Here is a 20,530-nt window from a genome sequence, read left to right on the forward strand (position 1 = left end):
TATAGTTAGGGCTGGCTCAGGTTTGCCCTGGTCCAGCCCCTAGATATGCTGCTATAGGCCTAAACTGCTGGGGGACATCTTAGGATACACTGAGCTCCTCCTCTCGTTCTCTTCCTCTTTCGCTCCTCCTCTCCTCTTCACCTCTTCTTTCTCTCCTTCTGGATAAATGATTGTCTCTTCAATGCATATTACTAACTCTACTTTCTTTTTCCATTGATTCATGGCTGCCTGGAACCCTGCTGATGCAACCATGGCCCTGCTGATGGAACCGGCCTGGAACCAGGCCTGCTAGCTGCCATGGCCCTGCTTTCTCCTCCAACTGCCCCTGGGATAGAAAAATAAATCATGTCATCCCTGTAGAGAAATGAAGACCGATGGGGTGACATAAAAACATGACATCATGATGAACATTGCTTGACAGATGAGGGTCACTGACATCTCACAAAATAAAAATTCATTTCCCTCTCGACAAACAATAGCAGTGTTTCACGAGCCGAACACTCTCTCAGTATCTCTAACCGACGTGAGTGCAAACATGTGCTGTAAGCTCCACCGGTGTTGATGCACATGCCCTCCCAGCCCTCGAGGCCAGCTCAGCACTTGGCTTCTTATCTCTCTCTCAGAACCTCGGGCATGAATAAACATCGGCGGAATCAGAAATTACCCAACATGAAAATAACTGAGTGGAATTTGGAGGAGGCGGGTGTAAATCCACAGCAGGGGAGGGCTGTGGAGAAAGTGAATGGATAAGAGAGAGTGAGGGAGAGAGTAGGGACGGAGGGAGCTGAAAGGCAGACCGAGGCCTGGTGGGAAAAGGAGTAGAAAGAGTTTCCTCCTTACTGGAATACTCTCAGTCAGGCCAGAAAAATGCCAAAATGTTTCTCTTTCCACTTTCTCTGTCTACCTAACTCCATCTGTGTCTCCCTGTGTGCTTTAAAATGTCAATTACGCCTCTGTGGGCTTCTGTAGATTGTTTTGTATGCTGTCGTGCGTGTGTGAGAGAGTATGTGTCTGTGTGTGTGTGTGTGTGTGAGAGTGGGAGTTGGAGAGATTTTGCACTTGTCTTTTGTTGCTGTGGTTTGTAATGAGCTGTTCCACTGGAAAGCATCAAAAGACAATGTTTCTCTCCAACCCCTTTTTACCTCGTCCCTGTCCACTGTGTGTCTTTCTTCCTCTCTTCTCTCTCTCTCTCTCCTTCCTTCCGTTTCCCTTCTTTACTCCTTCTCTCCACGGCGGCAGAACACCGCCACTAAACCAGACATGAATAATGAAAGATCAGCACTTGGTCTCTGTCTGAATCCCTTATTTTTCTTCATTTTTTTCTCTCTCTCATTACCCATCTTTTAATAATCTGGCTCCCCGTTTGAATATGCATAAAAACGCACATCAGTCTGCTGCTGTAAATCCAGAGGAGAGATACCCTCCCCCCCCCCCCCCACACACACACACACACAAAAACTATAGTATTCATATTTTCTTCTTTTTCTCAGTAGCTGTCTGTCTTTCTCTCTGTCATACATGCTGACACTGTGCCCCCCTCCCCCTCCCCTCTGGTGCTGCATCAAGTTGGCAACAGATGTGCCAACGTGTTAATAGCTGTTATGCAGGTCAGCGAGTGTCGTGGCGAGAAGCCGGTGATCCATTCATCGTCTGGACTGGGAGTGACGGCTCTTTTGTTTCCGTCTTTTTAGCCATGAAGTCCATTGAAGCTTTTTCACTTTTTGTTCCCTTTCGTCATTTTGTCATTTTTGCTTCCTTCTCCCTTTCCTTACCGCCTTCTTTCCTCCTGTGCTTTATCCATTTCCTCCTCTCTCTCTTTTGTTTCCCCTCCCCGAATCCTTTTTCTTTATTCCGTCATTCATACTTTTTTTAGCTTTCACCTTCATTTCTTATGTACATCCCTCCCAGTCGACGGCATTCTCTCTTTTGTTCCTTCCTTCCATGCCATCCATTCATCCCTTAATCCCGTCCCTTATTTTTTGCCTCTTTTTCTTTGCATACCCATTGATACCCTTTTAATTCTCCTCCCGTCATTTCATTTCTTCGGCCCTTGTGGCTTGTTTTGTTAATTCCTTTTTTTTATCCTCACGCTCAGTCTTCTATTCCCTCCTTTGCCTCCTTCTCTGCTCAGATTCTTTCCCCTCCTTCCGTTATTCTTCCGTGTGCTTCTCATTTGTCTGTTCATTCCTTTCCTCTTTTTTTTTAAATTGCCCCTTCTATGCCTCCCTGTTTCTCTTGACCCTTGATTCATTTTACTTAACCTCTCTCCACTCTTCATTACTTTACTCATTTATCTAATAATTCCTTCATTTATTTCTTCTGTGTATTAATGTATCTTCCTTTCTTTCTTCTCTGTGTGTTGCTTCTCTCTCTGCTTTCCTTTCTGCATTCCTCTTTCATTCTTAATCCTCATTCCTGTCCTCCCTTCCCTTTTCCCCCCATTCCCTCCTTACTCCAGACGTTCCATTTTTGATCAATTAGTACATATTCTTATTCAACCCCTGATCATCACTCACCAATAACAAGATGGAGCATGACTACCGGGCCGAGAAACTACTCAGAAACAGTCAGAAACAGTCAGACACACTTAGACGCAGTCAGAAACATTTAGACGCAGCCTTTGTCTTTGCTCCCCTGCTCACAGCTGATATGAAATAGAATGCATCACAGTCATGAGTACAGATGAGTTCAGTGCTGCAGCGCTCTGATTTACTCATTACGTTGAGGCTCCCGGACCGACAGCTTCTTATTTATTTTTATTTGCTCCAGTACAAATGTGCACGTGTTGCAGATTTTGACAAATTGTACAATTTTATTGTGACCGTGTCCGTGCAACGCTGCAGAGTTCTTTAAATGTTTGTGTGTGTTTTGTGTGTGTGTGTATAATGTATAATATCCCTCAGCATCTTCACCAAAACTGGGTCAGCTGGTTGCACGAGTGTGTGATCGTCTGCCAAAAGCTCCCCTAGAAAACTCTGACACATCTGACAGTTTATTTTCCCGGAGAGGCATTTCATGCATTTGAGGAGACGTACGGGAGTAGAGGTAAGACAGCACATATACGGGGCTGGGGTTGTTCATGTGACATCTGCAGTCCTTGCAGATAAATCCACATTTGAGGAGAGGTGAGAGGGCAGTGAAGGAGAACAGACATAGTGTGTAGGTCACAAACGCAAGAAAGGGTCGCACATATATTAAGACATGCATGGATCTCCTCTACACACACACACACACACCCACGCTAACACACACACCCACACCCAACACACACACCCACCCACACACACACACACACACACACACACACACACACACACACACACAGACCAAATTAGTCCGGTCTGATAACTGTGTCAGTGTGTTACACCCATAGGCCTGTAGGGTATCGAAGCCATGTACTGTAGTCTTACTCATGCATATAAGGCCACAACCACATCAGCCCACTCATGCGCACACACACACACACAAACACACACACACACACACTGTGCCCCTCCCTCCCCCTGCATCTACACAATGACGAAATAGCACGAGGGCAAAATGCATGAGCATGAATGTGAATTTGTACGCGTTTACGTCTCTGTCAGTAGAATTCAGTGTTTGTCTGAAATCTCAAGATCTGTTTTTTAGTGAGCGTCTTGCTGCCTATGTTCACATGCATGACTGTGTGTATGCATGTGTATGCATGTAAAAGGGGGTACGTTGTTTCCATCTCCATCGCCATCTTTACCGGCTTAGTTCTCAAAGGAGACAGCCGAGCAGACATGTCGAGTATAATTGGAGAAGCAGAGAGAGCGAGCGGGGACCGAACCGCTTGCATACTTTCCTTGCTTTGTAGAGTATCTCTAAGCTGTCACATGAAAGCTGCGCATCTTTGCAAAGTCAACTTTCCAGGAATTTTTAGAAACAGTATTTTTTTTTTTACAGACTCTGAGCCACTTCTTTTATTTCAATTCTAAACTCTACCAGCGATGAGTTTCATGTGGTGTCATGTCAGCCTGTTGACCCACACAAAAACATCTAAACAACTCCATTGATCTTCTATTTAGAGGATGGACTTGTATACTGCATTGATTCTCCTCTGACTTTTCCTCTCAAGCCTAACCAGTTGACATTTGTAGTTTTGTGTGAATGATCATTGGATTAATTGCCAAGAAATTCAGTACAGATATTCATGTCCCCCTTCAGGATTAATTGTAATCACTTTGGTGATCGTTTAGCTCTTCATCAGGTCAAACAATTCATGACCAAATGCTTCCAAAACTATAAGGACAATCCCAACAGCCTCAGCTGTACTTTGTGTTTGCACACGAAACAAAGATGGCGGAAACCAGCCTAGCATTAGCTTGTTATCCTGCAGACGTTAGCTTTTGGCTCAGAGCAACACTGTCTCATTAGAGCCTCACAGAGCTGCTAGAATGACAGAATACTCTTGTTTTCTAATGCTTGCTACCCTGAGTTCAGTTGAGAAAAAAAAGAGGTCCACATGAGAGAATATTTAAGGAATCAATTGTGGATGAAAACTAAGCTCCTGTGAAGACAACTCAATAAAATTGTAAGGCTCCCAGCTGAGATGAAAATGTAGTTTGGTATATGACGTTTATCACCCTCGGTAGCCTCGGGGATGAAGACTATATTCATGGAGGGAAATCATTCTTGTCTGGAAATCTTTAAATTTTGCATTTGGGGATGTTCTGGATGTTGAAGATGTCATATTACATTAGCAGCTAATTTGACAGGTATACATCATGATTTTATTGTCTGTTTGGTCGCATAAAAAAATAAACTGATGAAATGTAGATTACAAAAAAAGTTCACCCGGAGAAAGACACTTGGAGATACAGCCTCTGACTCAGTGAAGCCGGCCTCCCAGAAATGTCAGCGTTAGCCCCCAGCCTTAGCGGTAGACGGCTGACTGGCACATTAAGGCTGGTTATCATTTGGAAAGAGCTCTCTACAAGGTCCGGGCCTGGTGGCTCGGCAAATGACAGGATTTCTAACGTGGTTTAATAAGCCCTCGTGAGACTCTGCGTAATTTACTTTGGTTCCCAAGCTGAGAATTTGAACAACCGTTACACTGTAGGAATATGAAACCATTACTTTCGTCTCCATTTCATAACTGACGGAGCCCTTCAAGAGAGCTGTTAAAACAAGGAGTTCCTCAACCCTTCCACCAGTGGAACCTGAGAAGGAATAACCTTTTAAGAGATGGGGTCTATTGTCAATCTCTGTAGATATGTTAGATATGACAACCTTTTCATGCAAAAAATAAATAAGTATCTGCTTTTTTTTAACAATTACGCCCTGTATTGTATTGATCTGAATCCTAATCCCTCATTCAAGAAGCTGCAGAAGTGGAGGGAGAGCAGTATATAAGCTCCAGATCCCCTTCCTCCATGAGTAAAGGTTCACGAGGAGCTGGGTGAGACGGCAGTAGGTAGAGCAATAGTGACAAAGTGAGGCGGAGAAAAGAAGAGCTGCGAACAAAAGGTCTTTGTGCTGCTCTGCATGGTAAATCAGTCCCGAGAAGACTGTCAGCAGCTTCCCCTGGACAGCAACACACACACACACACACACACACACACACACACACACACACACACACACACACACACACACACACACACACAGATATAAGCATGTACACAGGCTGGCAAAAATAGATGTATGCATAAAGACAGCTCAGTCCGCATTTTCTGTTGCTTTCTGCCGTCACACACAAATACAGTGCTTTCTGGGACACCGGGGGGGGGGAGAGCTGCTGGCTTGCTGAGTGTGAGTCATGGACAGGCTGACTGTCCTCAGGCCTCGGTACACCATCTGCACCCTCACTGCCTGTACGGCCTCATCACACAGCTCAATGCTCGGAAGCACTGGACACAGACACACACACACACACACACACACACACACACACACACACACACGAACGCACACACATATGCATTACAGCCGAAACAAACAAACAAACACTCAAACATGCATACAGATGAGGAAAAATGCATAAATGTGACGCATATATAGCGGCACCATTATCCACCTTAATGCACCTGAATAATGCTGTAATTTAAATATCAGAATAAACTAAGGGTCACACAGGTCACACACACACACACACACACACACACACACACACACACACTCTGACCCTGCAGGTCATCTGGGATGGGCCAACACTCTTGCAGAATTCATTATGGAAACCTGAAACTAGCCCACAGAAAAAAAGGAGCAAATGTGCGTGTGCCGTATCAGTGTGGCTGTGTGTAATAGAGTGTGTCGCTGTGCGAGATTACAGTATGAGCATCAAAGTACTCATAAGCCAAGAATCAATGGAGAAGATCCTTTTCATTAGAGTGGCGGTAAAAGCCACCCCGGCATTGAGCCGCTGTCAAGCAACACAACATGAAACCTCAGTTAAGAAGTCTTGGTTTTTTTATTCAATCGGGGTTATTAATGTTACACATCACCACAGATAAAAAAAACATTAGCCCTTAAAAGAGGACTGCGGAATATTAATAGTATTATTAATAACAGGTAATATCAAGTATTTTTACAGTCAAAATGGGGGAGGGGGGTAGTACGATAACCAGCCCGTTCGTCAAAGTTATCGGGCGCAAACTTGAACCACAGAAGTAAAGTTTATAAAAACACGCTCGTACACACATGCAGCACAAACCGACAAGCAACACCATCTACCAGCTCCGCGTGTGAGGAGCGCCGCTACAAAATACAAGCCCCGCCCCTTCCTAGCACGACTTTACAAAAAACAGTTGACGTATACCCTTCAGAGGTGTTGGTGCATGGCTTCAGACCAACTGGAAATATGATCTAGGTACGATCTAAAATAAAGCACTTGTCATTGGACCAAATATTTTCTGTCAGTTAGAAAAAAAAATTGGGATGTATGAAATTATAAGTATACCAGATAACAACTTTATACAACGCAGTTTAAGTACAACAAGTATCAGGAAGAAGCAGGAAGAACACGCACTTCCTCTCAACTCTGGGATTTGAAGCGTGTTCCTTAAGGGCCGCAACGACTGATTATATTCATTATCAGTTAATACTTTGATTAATTCTAGGGTTAATCACTAATCGTTTTGTCTAAAAAATCTCAAAAACGTTTAGCTGCCCCGTCACGGTGTCGGTTGGCTGTTTCGGGGGTATCACTTTCTATTAAGGCATCCTTAAAGGAGGGTAGCCCCGTCACAGACTGGCCATCTCTGGTGTTAAACGGGTTTAGATAATAGATGTATGAATAAAGGACTGTAAGTCTCTAAATATTGTATTCGCCTTCCTGCATAGCTCTACACCTGAAAAAAATGGAATAGCAAGATAAAAAGACAATGAAAGATATTTTTGCTAAAATAGAATACGTTCATACAACCTTATTTCTGATATATAAAGCACAAATGACAACTCACAAGCCCCTTATGAAGTACGCATGGTGAGAAAGTGGCACCAGAGCCTTTGTAATTTTAACAGGTTTAAACAGAGAGTGTCAATCGCACCCGGCCAGCTTGAGCCAATGTGCACGTCGCCGATGATGATGGCGGGCCGCACTATTGGCCAGGCAGCCTTCCATTACCAATCCCATCACCATTGTGGTTGGCCACAGGGCCCAAAAACCCGATCGGGGCCCTAACGGAGGGAAGAGTGGACGAGCACGGCTTGATAAACAAACGCTAATCTCCTCCTTCGTGCTGCTCCTGGGCTCCGTGGCAGGTTTTTGCAGAGACAGGCTCAAGAGGGTGGCTGGCTGGCTGGCTCCACTCTCACTTGAGGAACAATTCTCCTTCCATTCCACCGCCTCTCATGTTTACAACAGTAATCCATTCAGTGACGTCTGTATAGGGGCGCCCAACTGTGCGTGATCCTCCTTATGCCCACCCCTCCTCCTCCTCACACCCCAACCAGAAAGCAACGCTTTCTAAGCCGGCTCAGTCTGGTGGATGCTGACAGATTTGCTTGGTGTCAAACATAAATTTCCCCATTGGGTTTGTGTATTCAGATGGGGTAAAAATACGCTCATGCTTTTGTGGGTTGTGGCTTAATACTCTTCAATCTGTGGTTGAACTTGACGTTACTGCATTCTTTTCTTTATTAAGCTTTTGGGTGCTGGTTTCAACGACGAACTGTTTATTGTGGCTGGCGATCTGAAACAGCTGCGCCAGTGTAAGCAGAGCATATTTTGCCTGTAGTTGTTTTGTTTTCTCGGTCTTATCCCCCCTCTCGAGGGAAACTTGATTACCAAATCCCAGACCGTTCATTGTCATATCTCTCTTTCAGCTGCAGCCTCTTCCACTCCTCCTCCGAATGTGTCTGAGAGAAACACGGAGGATGTGCCGAAATCAGGTGAACGAGGGTCTTTTTTTAATTTATTATTCTTTGCCACGCCCCTTTCTTCTCTCGTCTGTTCTTTTCCCAGTCGGAAGCGCCGAGCCGGCGCTGTGGGCAGTACATGTGAGCAGGAGTAAATGAGATCCCCCCCGCTGAGTGTGTGTGAGCTGCCAGACCTCCCCGTGGTCCTCTGCCCCCTGCCGCCTCTACATTTCGAGTCTCTAAACCTTTTTTGTCATTTCTTTCAAAAATCATGAATCTCTCTTCACCTGCCGCAACCTACTTTGTTTCACTGTCTCTTTCAGCTGAGTCTCCTGATTTACAACCATTGAGACGACAACGATGTCTTCACTATAACATCCGCTCGTTCTGCATGGCCTTGTAGTAGTGCTCCTGCTCGGCGTGGCTGCGGGCGGAGGGCCGGCGAGGCAGTGTGGAGGAGCGGGAAAGCGCCTGGTTGTGGCCGTCCATCAGTAGGTCGGGATGGGGAGGAGGGGGGAGCATGCTGGAGCAGGACGGGTGAGGAGGTAGAGGCATGGAGGATGCCGGGTGAGGTGGTGGTGGCAAAGGGGAAGAGGATGGACGCGGAGGCGGGGGCATTTGACAGGAGAACGGGTGAGGAGGTGGGGGCATTTGAGAGGACGATGGAAGGGGCGGTGGGGCCATCTGAGAGGACAGGTGAGGAGGGGGAGGCATGTGAGAGGAGGCAGGGTGAGGGAGCGGGGGAAATATTGGAGAGGAGCTTGGGTGAGGAGGGGGAGGCAAGGGGGAAGTAGACGAGTGAGGAGGCGGTGGCGGCAGAGGGGATGACAACAGCAGAGGAGGGTGAGGCAGAGGGGAGGAGGAGGTCGGGAGAGGCGGGGGAGGCAACTCCGGTCCTCCTTCGGCGCTGTCACCGGCCGAGGAGGAGCAGAGCGAGTCCGTTTTCACGGGCAGCGTCCGGTAATCCCGGTAGTGGTTGACATTGTCCTGCCGCTGCAGTGACACGCGGTGTTTGTCCCCCGCCAAGTCGGCAGCCATCATGTTGCCGCTGATGGTGTTCCTCCACTCCCACGGCTTGCCGTTGGCAGCCGACACGCGCACCACCGGGTGGTGAGGGGCGTGAGCGTCGATGGTGACGATGCTCCCGCTGCCGGCGATGCTCCCCGGGTTGCTCCCGGTGCAGCTGTCTCGATCGGACGGGATGCGGTAATAGGGCGACTCGGAGCAGTTGGACCCGCCGCCGGAGGAGGAGCCGCCTTCTGACGTCTTTGTGGATGATGTCACTCCTTGACCCTGCTGCTTGGACATGGCTATCACCTGGAGGACAGAACAGCCTCGAGTCAGAGTGTACAAAGGAGAGGAGAGTGCTCAAGTGGTGCAAATGGTACCTACCTTTTTTTGTCAACTGCTGTTTCCAATAATTAAGTAATTCAGTTCAGGGATACAATAACCACTGTTCAAGGTAATAGTAAAATATGCAATATTCCTCACAGACATTATTTTTAATGTTACTGTAACGATAATAAGTGTTTGATCCCTTGTGAGAGTATTTCATATTGTAAAGTAATCTGGGAAATTGCCTCAGCGCTTGTTGTTCTGTTTCGATTTCACCAACAAAATAAATCTTCCGGGGTTTGGAGGCTATTAAATCTCTTCTCCTGTCTAATCTATATTTTCCAGAACCCGGGCAGCATGCCACTCGAAATCAAAGAATGAAAAATGACTGCTCAAAATAATGTAATTATTGTGATTTAGCAGGCACTCATTTTCGAATTTCCTCCTCACCTGAGTGACTCTCTGCTGGCCGGGCTGCGTGTTGGGAACGCGGGGAGTCGACACCGCGATCGGCCCCGCTCCCGGCTCTTTCCCGCCTCCTCCTCCCTCGGTTAGCGACAGCCACTTGGCGCGGGTCTTGGCGCTCTTTGGGGAGACAGGCGGCGGGCGAGAGGCCTCCTCGGGGATGTAAACGAGTGGGGGTGCCACCACCATCCGTGCTCCGGTCGGCGTGGCGATGCCCTTGTTGGCCTGCACCGTGGGGTAAAGAGACGGAGGCATCTCCTGGTCTCCCTCTCCCGCTGCTGCCACTCCTCCTTCCTCCCCTCCGTCCCTCCCGTCCATCCCCTCCTCCTCGTCTCGTGAGCTCTGGCTGCGGATCTCCAGCGAGCGCTGCCTCCACTCTGACACCAGCTGCCGAGACCTCTGGGGGTCAAAGGGCACATGGAAGGTCATGTGCCGCTGCGTGGCGGGGAGCTCGTCTGAGGGGGAGATGGGGCTGTTGCCGTTTGCCACCCGGGGCAAGGTGTTGCTGAAGGTCACCATGGTTTCCTTGCCCATGGGACCGCGGGTAGCCAGGAGATCCACGTCAGCACTCGCTCGCTTGAGGGAGGCCAGGGAGGCCTTTTCCCTCCTCACCTTACAGCGAGCCCCAGACCCAAGCCCCGCCCCCAGCTCCTCCCTGCTCTCAGACACCCGGGGAGTCTTCCTGTACAGGGAGTCGTGGCTCCGCTGGTTTAGCATCCTCAGGCCGTCCTTCGGCTGAGCCGGGGCCAGTTTCTGGAAAGAGGGAGCATCTTCGTCTGACGCTTTGAAGTTTCCCACTGCAAACACCGCCTGACACAGAGAGAGGAGGGGGGGAGGAGAAACAAATGAGGAGAGAGAAGTACCCAGCATGTTAAATAAAGACTGACGCGTGAAAATGTGTTTTCTTTAATCTCTGGGAGGGAAAGAAAATGTATATTCCTATTAGCGGAGAGCAAGTGCATGAATGAGCGTTTCTCCTTCCTCCATGCTGTTTAGTCTGAGGCCAGCATGATTCACTATCGCCCCCCTCTATCAGAATTCATCCTTTAATGACAGAAAGAAACGCTCCCCCTCTTAAAATGTGTAAGACGAGAGAGGAAGAGAGTGAGAGGAGGAGAAAGGGAGCGTGGAAAATGGCAACGACAAGTTTTTCTTAAAATGAAGTGTGAAATTGTTCCAGAGAATTCTTATCGGATTATTCATTCTCTCTCCCTTCCCTCCGTAATAGAAAAGGCTATATATAGCGCCTGCCAAAAAAAATATGCTCAGGGACAAATGTATGAAAGCCACACGGAGGGGAGAGGTGATTAAAAAAAGAAGCGTTTGTTAGCACATGCTGTGATAGCGTTAGAATAATACAATGGAACAATTCAGTAACAGCAAAACAACTAAACCACTTAATTTAAAAACAACAAATAATCTATTTATGTGTATTTGGTCATTCCCATCACGCTACTTGCTACCTGCTCCCCAAAGGCCTACATAGATATGCAGGTAGTCATTTCACAAACTAAATCCATTTCAAGACTCTTTCCCTTGTTCAGTAAGTTACAGTGGCATACAAAATGCCATCTTGAAACCAGCCATATAAATTGGGCCCATTAATATATTTTTCCAGTCATATTGGTCATCTTTAACTCACCAGGTAGACTCCAATGCCGGCTCCGATGACGTATCCCACGTAGACGTCTATCGGGTGGCTGCGGTGCTGAGTGATCTGCGTCAGCCCGGCGAGGCCCGCCGCCATGCAGAACGCAAACACCAGCAACGGCTTCAGCAGCTTGGTCGTGCTGCTGATGCTGGCATTGAAATACATCTGCAGAGAGAGAGAGAGAGGCGCACATAAATACGCCAGCATGGCAAAGTGGATATGTCATTAAAAGGCAGAACAACACACTGCAACACACGTTCCACATCAGCAGGAGAACATTTTTCAATTTAAAAGGAATGTGGGACACTCATCTTTGTTAATAAAGGAATCATTTGTGGAAATACACTCGCCAAGAGGTAAACGGGAAGATCGACGCACATTTGTGTTTGTCAAATAGGCCGCAGTCAGCAGCTGGTTAGTTTAGCTTAGCATAAAGACCAGAAGCAGCTTAGCTTACTGTGTCATTTCTGTCCAAGCGAAAAAAGGGAATAATCATATTTATTTGAAGAATTCTCTTTCATTTGACATTACATTGAAAAAGTGAAATGACCTGTCACACATAATTTTCTCTTCCATGGCAATGATACCAACCATTGATTGCTACAGCTGTTTGAAGAAAAATAAAATGTGCTACATATGAGGTAAACTGGGCCAATAGGATGAATATTGTTTGACAGTAAAACTGAGTGCGGAAGTGAGCAGAAGGGGCACGGGAGGGGAGACAGAGTGTAGTTCTATATTTACATTGAAATTCCCTGCATGCACACTTTATTTCAAATACATAAAGTGGAGGACAGCTGAATGACAGAAAAGCAGGCTTTGCAAAAAATATCCACTTTAACAAGCGTGTCCGTCTAGTTGAGAGCATTTAAATACAATTTTTCCTCAAGCAAGAATCTGTCAGAACGGTGACATTTACAAACGGCTATTTTATCAAGTGATTAGCTTTTTCTGTCAGGTTTCATCGACAAAAAAAAAAGTGTCCAGAGAAAGTATGGAAACAAGTGGAACTATTTAATGTCATTATAATAGAGATATATTTATAAATGTGGTGGGCAGTGGAGACAAATATTAAAGGGAAAATTATCTGACAGCAGTGTTAATGGACTGCTTCTCAACTTTGCAGCCTTTAGATAACATGCTGTAACTCTAGCAACTAAAACAGCTGCTTTCCTCCTCCTTCTCCTCAATTTCTCTCTCTCTCTCTCTCTCTCTCTCTCTCTCTCTCATATCAGAAGACGGTCTGGTGAGCTTTAACTGTGTGTGTGTGTGTGTGTGTGTGTGTGTGTGTGTGTGTGTGTGTGTGTGTGTGTGTGTGTGTGTAGGAGGGTGTTGTCTCATAGAAAATTACAATGCTACTTTGCTGTACAGTTCATACCGCTACTGCCATCGCCGGACAACATAATAGCAAAACGATATGACCAATATGCATGAGGATATAACAGCGAACAGAAATATGACAGTTCCTGTTGTGTTTTTTATGTGAGATTTGGATGACTCGAAATGCCCGAAGGCATTGTAGTCTGAAATTCGGATATCTCTCAGTGAGTAAACACCATAATTGTGATTTATGTATGAAGTGACAGTGATTTCATTCCAGCTAGACATCCTCTGATATGCAAGAACTAATCTGACGTTGCCGGCAGCTATACGTTCATCAATAATAAGTAGAAGAACATCTGGGTAGTGATCAACAGATAATTGAACAGATACATTGTCAATGGCACAAACAAAAATTCTGAGGATCAAAAAAGGTATCGTTACGGTTGCTAAATTCCAAATTCAAAGCATATCTATGATTTCAGGATTGCCTCCGTACGGCTCTCAACATGGAGGGCACGCACACTAAGACGCAAGACTAGGAGAGAGACTTTCTCTCGCCATTACTCCACTATATATTTACATCGCAAAATAGTTGTTTGCTGCTATATTAATGATCTGAATTTGGAATTTAGCACCTTTAACGTATCACAAACTATTTTACCGAAATGTAAAACAAAACAAGATTAACAAAAGTTACAGTGAACTGTTCCTAAGAGAGAGACACTCAATACCCCCCCCCCTCACACACACGCACACACACACACACACACACACACACACACACACACACACACACACACACACACACACACACACACACAAGCATACAGTGTATGGTGCAAACACGTCATACTCAGTGGACCCAAACACAAAAGAGCTTACGGAGATATAGACAGCAGCGAAGCCAGAGAGTGTTGCATGCTGGGACGGAAATGTTTTCCTGGGGGGGAGAGGGAGAAAAAGGCGAAAGTTAGGTGTGAAAGAGTGAAGGCAAAGAGACAAAGTGAGATTTATGTTTTCACAGAAAAAAGAAAAAAAAAGCTGAGTGCATTCTGAGTGTTTATTGCCTCTTGAATATAAATATGAATAAAGCGGTTTGTGATGTCGTGGTCATATTCGACATCGAAACCTGTGTGATTGCTCGACTATGTGTCTGTCAAACTGAGCATGCGTTCTTGTATGTGAGCATTAATAAACACACAAACAGAATACCATGGGGCATTAGTGGCAACATCAGGGGAGAGCGAATGAGCCGAGGTCAAAGCCGCTAATTTACAGTTTCGAGAACTGCATCATGAATCTGATTTAATTTTCCTTTCTGATGCACCGTTTGTGTGTTTATCTTCTCCCACTCATTCAGGGCTAAACCTGTGTGTGTGTGTGTGTGTGTGTGTGTGTGTGTGTGTGTGTGTGTGTGTGTGTGTGTGTGTGTGTGTGTGTTGGTTGAGCTGGTTGGGAGTTCGCCCAAGCTGAGTTTTAGAATTTAAGAATTTGTTTTCTGAATCGAGTACATTTTGGCTGGTCTTTGTGTTTACAAAGGTCTGTTGAAGGGTCAAGAGTTGATTTTTGGCTTCAGGCTAGAATTACTAATTATTGACGTTATGGAAAATGTCCACAGGTTCCTTCATTTTCACGCTTCCCATTCATTGTCCATGTAAGCAGCCTTGCAATGCATTCTGGATATTTTGAGAAATGGGGCATCACGTTGGCCGCTCCCTTATTTACATAAAATTGAGGTCTAGGCTACACAATGTAAATCAAATCAGCCCTCTGGAAACTCCCAAAAAACACTTTTAACCATTGTTGATCTAAAATGAAAAGAGATTTAGCAACTGATTTTCCCTGAAAACTATTTTTGTAATATAAGACAACTTTTCCAAATGAGCCATCATGTTGGTTCTCTTAGAAATCAGACCAGCCCACAAGTGAATGCGTTTGTCCAATCAGGTGCAGCCAGGAAGGGTTTAGAAGCCTGGCTGTTTTCATGCATTTATACACCACTACTGTCCCTCCAATGCTTGAAATAAAAATGGGAAAACCTTTGATTGTGTATTGGTTTCCCGTTTCAGAGAAGGAAAGCACCTGTCAATCATCTATCAAGTGGCATGCTCGTCGGGAGCCCGATGCCAGGAAGTGGAACCTTCCCCAAAAATGCCCCCTGTGGACACGCACCATTAGGCATAAGGCATTAGATGAGAAGAGAGAGTGGTGTCAATCTGCTCATCTAACTAGCCACCAGGAAGCAAATACGTGGATTATCAAAAATGTTGAACTATTCCTTTAAGGCTTCAGGGGTTAGAAGCTAGGGAATGCATTACAAAAATATGGGTCCGCACAAGTATAGAAGTACACACATGTGTATGTTTGTGCTACTAAGATTATCCGTATATCAGCTATTTATCAGCTATATTTAGAATTTGTAAGGGCATTGCAAGTCTTGTTGTATAAATAATCACTTAACTTTACGAAGCAGCATATCACCACTAAGCAAATATTGTATTATTAAAAAAACTGTAACAATAATTTCCTTCTTTCGCTATTTTTAATCTCCTATAATCCTCTTCAAATGCAAATTTTATTTGACGACTCCTCGCCTTAGTTTGTACAAACACTCCTGCGAGAAAGGGATATGGAGCGATTAGGGGCGGTTCTGATATCAGATTTACACGACATGATGATCATGACCAAAATAATTCCCGATAACGTCATCGACGAGACAGATAAGAAGCTAAACTGATATCCTGTATAATGAAAGCACTGTGCATCACATGTTTTCTATTCTTTTGTATAAGCAGGTGCAGATTTTTTAATCCAAACAGATGGATGCTGTTTTTTACTCTGCACCTGCATCTCTGTGTCCTACCTGGCTGACATGATGGCATATTGGTCTTTCCCCATACAAACGTCCCGCGTGACGTAGGCGTTGTTGTCACATGACACTCCTGGAGCCGTGTAATTGGGCTGGCAGACAGTGAGGAAGAAAGGGGCATGGTAACCGGTGGCCAACTGGATGACATCTGTCACCAAGGCTGTTGCCAGGAGACCGAACACGTGAACACCTGAGGGGACGGAGGCGAAACACAGAGATAGACGATGAGGCAGAGAGATGAGCCGAAAGCCCCCGAGGACGTCTTCACTGTGAGCTGTTCACTTAGGAACACCTGCAGTTGAAGCAACAACTGGAAGTGACACCACAAGCATCCAGTTTGTAACGTTGTCAGGCTTTTACGCAAACAGTGGAATTTGGCAAGGTGAATTAATTACTCTTTTCACTTCAAAGCTCAAAGTTTGCCCGGAGATATTTCCTTATCACCTTCCCGTTAATTCATGTAATTAGCTTATTTCCCCTTCTCTAAAAAGTGGAATCAAGTCGGGGGGCTCAGCTGGTAAATGGAGCAATTTGTCTGAGCCCAAAAACTGATTTACATCTTCAAAACAACAGCGTTTCGTTCTTTACGAAGTTAACGCTGTTGTTTCAGCCCAGAGGACCAAATGTAGCTTCACACGGGGACATGATAATCTCCCCTTGACCTTACTATGAAGGATTAGTCCAACCAATATAACCATATGTCAACGTTGAGCAAAACCATAACCCTTGAAGTTAATCGTTAAAGGTTCAGCAATATGATTGACCTTTACTACCATATTTTAGATATTTTGACAGTCTTCCCACAAAGAAAAAGAGTGAAAAACAAAGAGGCAAATATATGGTGATATATATGGTTTAGCTGAAAAATATCACACTGCTTCTGCAATGCTGTCACACTTACGCAGCTACCAACTAACTTAGACACACCGCACACGCCAGTGCTTCAGAGAGGCACTTAAAAAGCTTTTCATACGCGTCTTCCTCACCGCCAAAATAAACATCTGTGGGAAAATAATGCTGTTTGACAAACCCTGCGGTGAATGGGACCCTCTAAAGAAGATGGACCCTGAGGGCAAGCTGCAACCACAGCTATTACAGTAACGGCAATGTAGCCTCCAAACCCTAAACCCCCGAAAAGGATCGGTCGTTGGACATACCCACAAAGCGCACGGTTCTGCGAAGGAAGGAGTTGAAGCTGCAGCCTCCAGCGTTGATGCTGCTCTCTGACTTGGGACATGTCTTCAGTTTGGACTGCATGCAGTACATGAGGCCCTCCCCCATCATGATCTAGAGACAGGAAGAGAAGTGTATGTGACATGTGGGGGGGGGGGGGGGGGGGGGGAGCTATAGGAGACAATGTAAGGCGCTGAGAGATAAATATATATAAAAAAACAACAGAGAGAAACATAACAGAATAAGAGAGGAAAAAGAGTAAAAGCGCCATTAATGTAAAATATCCATTCGTGTGATTGTGATCTACGGTGAGAGAGAGTGTGAGAATGGAGGCAAGGTGTTATCGAATAGTGATCACTTCCAATCTGAGTGATAGATGAGTGTTGGAGAGCGCTGCTCGTTTCTATGCTGGTGATGGATTAGCAGCGTGCGCACTCGTGTGTGTGTGCGTGCGTGTGTGCGTGTGTGTGTGTGTATTGATTGAGGGGTGCCTGTGGCATGCTTGATGGTGTGTATTGGAATGCCAGGTGTGTATTTATCAATGTGTCCATTGATTTTGCATTCCTGAGGGACAGATTGAATTTGCTTTGTGAGTGCTGGAGAAGCTGTACGTTTGCATATTTGTGTGATTTGTTTCTTTGTCTGCACACAAGGCGTAGAACGCACAAACAAACCCCCAAAACCCCTAGACACATGAGATAACTCATCCTCTGAGACAAGGTTTATCCTTCTGACTCCAAAACGGGAAGATTTGTGTTCTTGTGAAGCTTCGCCAGTCAACATTTTTGCATAAGCAGTGTAAAAAAAATGTTCAGTCAATGCTCAGCGACACAATCACAGGGAATTATTTCAAGCTTTTTGCTAGTGAATTCAGCTCTCATCAGTCCAGTTTCCAGCAGTGAAACAAGGGTCCACTAAACCAAATATGTGCTACCTGCTTAGCACCAAACGGCAATGTTAGTGACTAGCTAGTGAAAAGGTTGATCACCCAGCAGGTGAAAGATCAAGATGCTTTTCTCAGAAGTTGGTGGAGACCAAAACTGGGCTAAAAGGAGAACACCAGGTTTATATAATTATGTATGCTGCCTAACAACTGCTGTGCTACCTAAACTACTGTGCCTAAAATATGTATATCAAACAGGAATATTATTGGCTTCATGTAATCATAATTCTTTGTTATCTAGTGCAGAGACTTGAAACCCATGCCTCCATGCACCGAACGTTGTTTGCTTATTTATTATTTATTAATATCGATCGTGTTATTTGTCCAATTTGCACCAAATTTGACACTGCACTCTGTTGAGAGTCCAGCAATACAGATGCCAAGTTTCTTCTTTGCTTTATAGTTAGATTGGGAAAAACATGTGAATACATAAATCAATCTTTGAAGAAATTTAAGAGCATATTAGTCCACTTTTCAGAAAATGTGGTACATGGTTCCATGGACATCAGCATGTGCACGGAGGAGAGTGTCGTCAAGAGTCTTGGCAACAAGGAAGAAGTGCAAAATTGCCTCAAATTTCATTTGGGGTGACCCTAAGCTCCCTCGATAGAGCGTGCGCCTCATGTAGGCTGAGTCCTTGGCGGTGTCCTTTGCTGAATGTCATCTCTCCTCTCTCTCTCTACTACCTTACCTACCATTCTACAGCTACACCGAGAAAAGCATTAAAACCCTTACAGAATTATGGAAAAAATGTAAAAAAGTCTCTTTTTTTTGCAGGGAACTCCCTTTTATCCGTACCAACAATCCTCACGTGTGTATGTGTGCGTGTGTGAGATATGGACTTACGGACGCTGCAGGACCAGCGAAGGCCAAACTCAGCAGCATCAGCAGAGGGATGAGCTCATCACCCGTCTCCACGTAGGGCATGGATAGGTCACGGTCACGGCAACGAAAGCCCACCATCGCCGGGGACAACACATCTGTCAGCTCCAGGAAGTACAAGGACACCAAGGAGGATAGGACGATGGGGAGCTACACACACACACACACACACACACACACACACACACACACACACACACGGACAAGGACAAGGACAAAGCAAAGAGTGACTAGCATTTAATATTTTCCTGGAGGGGTGATTCATCCAATGTTTTATCTCAACGCCCACAACAACTAACACACACCTTCAAACACACAGAAGAAGAAAGTGATGACGCCATAACATATCCTTGTGAAAAACATCAAACTCTTATTTCAGTAGAGGTCAGGTGCTTCAAGATGCAATTAATATTATTAAAAATAACACATGACTAGTATGATAGCATACAGAGAGAGAGTGATTCATGAGTCATGATGACCAAGTGTTGGTATATCAAATAAAGGTGATTTTTTAATCTATCACATACCTCTACAAAATAAAAGCATGGCAGCAGCGTCATGCTGTCTTTGGGCTGTTTCTTCTTGGCTTTGTTTTTGGGGGAAGTCATCTTGGGGTGGGACCAGTCGAGGCCTGTCGGGAGAACAGATTGCAAAGAGAGATGTCAGAAAGCGCTTTCAAAGATTTCAATCAATCTTTCTGAACGCATCAAAAAGAAGACCTTCTAACTTCTGCCAGGCCTGGACCTATCTGATCTATGAAACATAGGTTGGAGAGGTTTTCAAAGGCTGGTTAACAGGGACAGTTCACCCCAAAACAAAAACAAACCAATATTTGACCCTGTTAACCGTGGAGCTATTTATCAAGATTGTTATTGAGTTTGATTTAGGAACAATGAAACTGCGCCCAACGAGGTCTGTGGGCTTAACTTGAGTAAACAGGGTCATGATTTCTTTTCATATTTATTATATTATATTCAAGAGGACGCCAGCATCTCTATGACCCATAACTCCAAAATTAGACAACTGATACCAAAACAATCTAGACTGATAAATAGCACTACAGGTGAGAGGAAAAATATGTATTTTTGATTTTAGGGTGAACTGTCCCTTTAAGGCTGAAAGGTTTTGTAGTGCACACATTAACATGCATTAGTTTGAAGAATGAGACCTCTTGCTCATAAAATGTATTCTGAGCATTTTTGTACATAGTGTTGTGTGTTAATGAGGTGCATTATTAGTGTTTGTAGAGCCGTGCACAAAGGACACTAGCACGTACACGGTTATTAAGATGTTGAAAAGTCACGGCCAAATCTGCAAGCAGAATATAAAATTCTAATTAAAAAAGGAAACTTTTAACTTCCGAATGTTTTTCCACACACTAAATTCATCTTCCTCTCATACTTATAAATACACACACGCACACGCACGCACACACACACACACACACACACACACACACACACACACACACACACACACACACACACACACACACACACACACACACATACACACAACGTCTCCTGCCATCAGTAACCTGTAGGCGGTCAAACGGCCTCAGAGAGAC

At 45.0% G+C, this 20,530-nt stretch overlaps 1 protein-coding gene across 1 annotated transcript; it reads right to left on the reverse strand.

Annotated features, from left to right (window-relative positions):
• Positions 1–8,691: 8,691 nt before the first annotated feature.
• Positions 8,692–19,571, reverse strand: plppr3a (phospholipid phosphatase related 3a; the record flags this gene model as incomplete). Its single annotated transcript, XM_079216706.1, has 8 exons — positions 8,692–9,639; positions 10,108–10,932; positions 11,765–11,938; positions 13,979–14,036; positions 15,960–16,155; positions 17,123–17,252; positions 18,928–19,113; positions 19,491–19,571. The coding sequence occupies 8 exons, from the start codon at positions 19,569–19,571 to the stop codon at positions 8,692–8,694; spliced, it is 2,598 nt and encodes an 865-aa protein (XP_079072832.1).
• Between the last annotated feature and the right edge of the window lie 959 nt (positions 19,572–20,530).

This window comes from Taurulus bubalis (genome assembly GCF_910589615.1).
Source record: "Taurulus bubalis genome assembly, chromosome: 1".
NCBI classification, from domain to species: Eukaryota; Metazoa; Chordata; class Actinopteri; order Perciformes; family Cottidae; genus Taurulus; species Taurulus bubalis.